Source organism: Phocoena phocoena, chromosome X (assembly GCF_963924675.1).
Source record: "Phocoena phocoena chromosome X, mPhoPho1.1, whole genome shotgun sequence".
Classification (NCBI taxonomy): Eukaryota; Metazoa; Chordata; class Mammalia; order Artiodactyla; family Phocoenidae; genus Phocoena; species Phocoena phocoena.
The window spans coordinates 106,343,396-106,347,424 of record NC_089240.1 but is presented as its reverse complement, the minus strand read 5'-3'; the positions used below and the strand labels follow the sequence as shown (position 1 = coordinate 106,347,424).

Sequence of the window (4,029 nt, the reverse complement as noted above, 5' to 3'; positions counted from 1 at the left end):
CTGGCGCAGGAGCTCAGGGGACTCAATTTGAGAAATACAGGGAAAAACTGGTTTAAAAAATAGGTTGAAAAATTTTAACAGACACCGGTAGAGGGGCTGAGACAGGAGCGGCTGCAGGCGAGACCTAATGGGGAGGGCCTCTTTGCCTCTGCCAAACACTACCATCCCTGGTCAAGTTCACTATCTAATTGCAGCAAAGAGTCTCCCGAAATTGCACCAAGGGCACATTTGTTTCTTCGACAGATAACTTCAGCGCTCCTTCTAGCCTCATACTTGACTGTATTTTAGCTTTCAGAATTATTTAAGTAAGGATTTTAAGAAGGCTACTTGGTTGCTGTCCAGAGGGTAGTGAAACTCCCCAAGTAGGATATCAGGGGGCATGGGCAGGCGCACTAGATGTGTCCACACGGAGAAGCCTTGGGCATCCCGAAGCGCTGGTCCTGGGTTAGTCTCCCCCTCCTCGCGGGCTCCACTTCCCCCCCTCGCTCCCGCACTTATCCCATCCCTCCCAGTCCGGCGTGTGCTATCTGGCACCCCAGGCCCGCTCCCCCCGCCGCCTCCGCCCCCTCACACTCGCCCCCCGCGTCGTCTTCGTCCCACACAGACTTCGCTCCCGCCGCGCCGCCGGCCGCGCTTCTCGCCCTCGCTTCGATTCGTGCCGCCGCCGCCCTAGCCGCCGCGCGCCGCCTGCGCTCCGCTCCCCCTGGCCACCTCTCCTCGTCCGGCCCGGCCGCCCTCGCCTCCGTCGCCGCCGCGCCCCGGACTCTGTTGGCTCCGCGCCCCGCGGACGCCCCGGCCCCCGGCCGACTCAGCCGTCCCCGCCGCCGCCACTCGCCCGCCGCCCACCATGGCCCCGAGGCAAACAGGTAGCAGGAAGCGGAAAGCGCCGGCGCTCGCGGCGTCGTCGCTGGGCTCGGCGGCGGCTGCGGATGGGGACGGGCCGCAGCCTCCCAAGAAGCCCAGGCGGCCGGCGGCGCTGCGCTCGCTGCTGCACTACCTGAAGGGCCGCGAGGTGGGGGCGCGGGGCCGCGCCGGGCTCCCGGGCTTCGAGGGCAAGCTGCGCGGCTACGCGGTGCAGAAGCTGCCCGAGCTGCTGAGGGAGCGCGAGCTGGCGCTGGGCACCCTCAACAAGGTGTTCGCGTCGCAGTGGCTGAACGCCAGGCAGGTGGTGTGCGGCACCAAGTGCAACACGCTCTTCGTGGTGGACGTGCAGTCGGGCCAGATCACGCGCATCCCCCTGATGCGGGACCGCGGGCCCGGGTCGGCCCGCGCCCAGCCGAGCTGCGGCATCCACGCCATCCAGCTGAATCCCTCCAAGACGCTTCTGGCCACCGGGGGCGAGAACCCCAACAGCCTGGCCGTCTACCAGCTGCCCACGCTAGACCCCGTGTGCCTGGGCGACCGCCACGGCCACAAGGACTGGATCTTCGCCATCGCCTGGCTGAGCGACACGGTGGCCGTGAGCGGCTCCCGCGACGGCACCGTGGCGCTCTGGAAGATGGACCCCGACATGTTCCACGGCAGCATCGCCTGGCACAACGACGCGGGCCTCCCCGTGTACGCCCACATCCGTCCCAGGGACGTGGAGACCATCCCCAGGGCCAGCACCAACCCCAGTAACCGCAAGGTGCGGGCCCTGGCCTTCAGCGGCAAGAACCAGGAGCTGGGAGCCGTGTCCCTGGACGGCTACTTCCACCTGTGGAAAGCCCGGAGCAACCTGTCCAGGCTGCTGTCCATCAGGCTGCCCTACTGCCGAGAGAACGTGTGCCTGACCTACTGCGACGAGTTGTCCCTGTACGCGGTGGGCTCCCAGTCCCACGTCTCCTTCCTGGATCCGCGGCAGCGCCAGCAGAACATCCGGCCCCTGTGCTCCCGAGAGGGCGGCACGGGTGTGCGCTCCCTGAGCTTCTACCAGCACATCGTCACCGTGGGCACGGGCCACGGCTCCCTGCTCTTCTATGACATCCGCGCGCAGAAGTTCCTGGAGGAGAGGGCCTCGGCCAGCCCGCACTTTTCTCCGGGGCCCGCAGGGAGGAAGCTCAAGCTCACCTGTGGCAGAGGCTGGCTCAACCACGATGACCTGTGGGTGAACTACTTCGGTGGCATTGGCGAGTTCCCCAACGCGCTCTACACGCACTGCTACAACTGGCCCGAGATGAAGCTCTTCGTCGCTGGGGGGCCTCTCCCTTCTGGCCTCCACGGGAACTATGCCGGCCTCTGGAGCTAAGGATGGCCTCCGTGTCCTCAAAGTGCCCAGATAAACCTTCCAGTCCCCTCTTGCTTTCCTCCTTCACTCTGTGTTTGTGCTTTTACTCTGTGTGGCTTTTATCTTCCAGGTGGAAAGGGCCCAACTTACCTCTGCTCAGTGTATTAGGCAAAGAGAGAGAAAGAAACAAGGCAAAAGTGGTCTCTTGGGCAATCAAAACTTGGCTTTCAGATTTTTCTGCACCTCCTCCAATATCACCATTTTTTTTTTGCCTCTCTTACAAAGAATTTTGACTAATCCTTAACTGTGTTCTCTCTGAGTGATTCACATATGCTGTTTCTCTTGGCTGATGTAGTCATGGTTCCAACAACCGTTTAGTACTTTAGTTTTATCAATATTTCAACAGTATGTTCAGGTCTTTTACACATTTCAGATGTATTTCTGGAAAATGTGTGCTAAAAAGTGTCTTTTGGGCTGGTCTGAGGAACAACCCATCATGTAACAGAGCAGGTTTATAGCCCTGCTCCAATTAGAAATGCATTTCAAGTTCTAGATTGCCACCATTTGGGGTATGTTTCATTTGGAGGTTGGAAACTCAGTGTTTGTATATTGTTGGTGTATAAAATACTTTAAAATATGTTCTCTTTGTTAAGAAATCTTACAATGATGTTCATCCTATTAATCACAGTTTTGATTATTTAGTAGAAATTTAGCATCGGTACCCCCAGGCCCTCAGCCTTCTTCTTTAAATCTGCTATATTATGGCCTGCTTCCTTGGGTAGCATTTATGCTACAGATTTTAAGAGCTAATCAAAACTGGCCTATATGTGGCTTGACAATCAGGGAGGTACTTTTGGGGGTAAACATTTCTTTACATTTCAGGTAACACTATCCAGGCAGCCATTTACAGAGAAAGGCTGATTGTTGTGCTCAATGCAGGTGTTGACAATTTTTTATTGTATACCTGGATAAGTCTTCTATCTGGATTGAGTATATGATGTATTGCAGGAAAAAAAAATAAAACATATTCAGCATTTTAGTAATTAAGTGCTAGGCTAAAGTTTTTGAATGCTTAAACATACACTTTACTTTTTCTTAATTGTCCTTCTAGGAATATATTTATCAAAGTCAAAATCTTCCAGGAGAGAAACTGAAGCTGAAATATCACCTATGCATACAGTACTCTGTACATTTGTTTTTGAACAGCAAACTTATTCTATTATGGGTTAAAACATTCAATGACATCTTCAATACCTTATCTAAATATACTTGCTACAGGTTAGGACAGTTAGGGGTCTTGTCGTGCTTTTAAGATGATTTAACACACTGTTTTTCATCTACACAAACATACATATTGTGCTTATAACCACCTACTCACATATACTGTATATTTGTGTATATGTATATGTTACTTCCCATGTGAGGAAAAGGCATAGATGTATGCCATTTTACATATGCAGATATTTCATATATTTTAAACTACATCTATCAAGACTTCCCACTTGGTCTCTATTTTTGTTTTGTTTTATTTTAACTTAAGTAATACTTGCATATGAAAAAAGAATCATACTTTATAAAAGGTGTATAGTGAAAAGTGAGTGTCATACCCCAAGTTCCCTGATCTGCCCATAGCTCAAAGGCAGTACATCTTGTGTGTCTATCCATTTACAGATAGTCTATACATATATAAACACATATGTATGTGTGTATGCAACTTTTACACAAATGGTAGCACATGTTTTACATACCTGTGCCTTTTTTATCACAAAACCTTAGAGTCTTTCTCATACATATCTACCTAATTCATTTTAATTGTATATTAT

The 4,029-nt window shown here is 52.4% G+C and overlaps 1 protein-coding gene across 1 annotated transcript; it reads left to right on the top strand.

The window, feature by feature from the left end:
- The first annotated feature begins 847 nt into the window (after window positions 1–847).
- Window positions 848–2,227, top strand: LOC136142622 (DDB1- and CUL4-associated factor 12-like protein 2). Its single transcript, XM_065900895.1, has one exon. It carries the CDS (start codon window positions 848–850, stop codon window positions 2,225–2,227), a length of 1,380 nt encoding a protein of 459 aa, XP_065756967.1.
- The last annotated feature ends 1,802 nt before the right edge of the window (window positions 2,228–4,029 follow it).

Coding starts and splice junctions, on each gene's coding strand:
- LOC136142622 (XM_065900895.1), top strand. CDS start 848: ATGGCCCCGAGGCAAACAGGTAGCAGGAAGCGGAAAGCGCCGGCGCTC.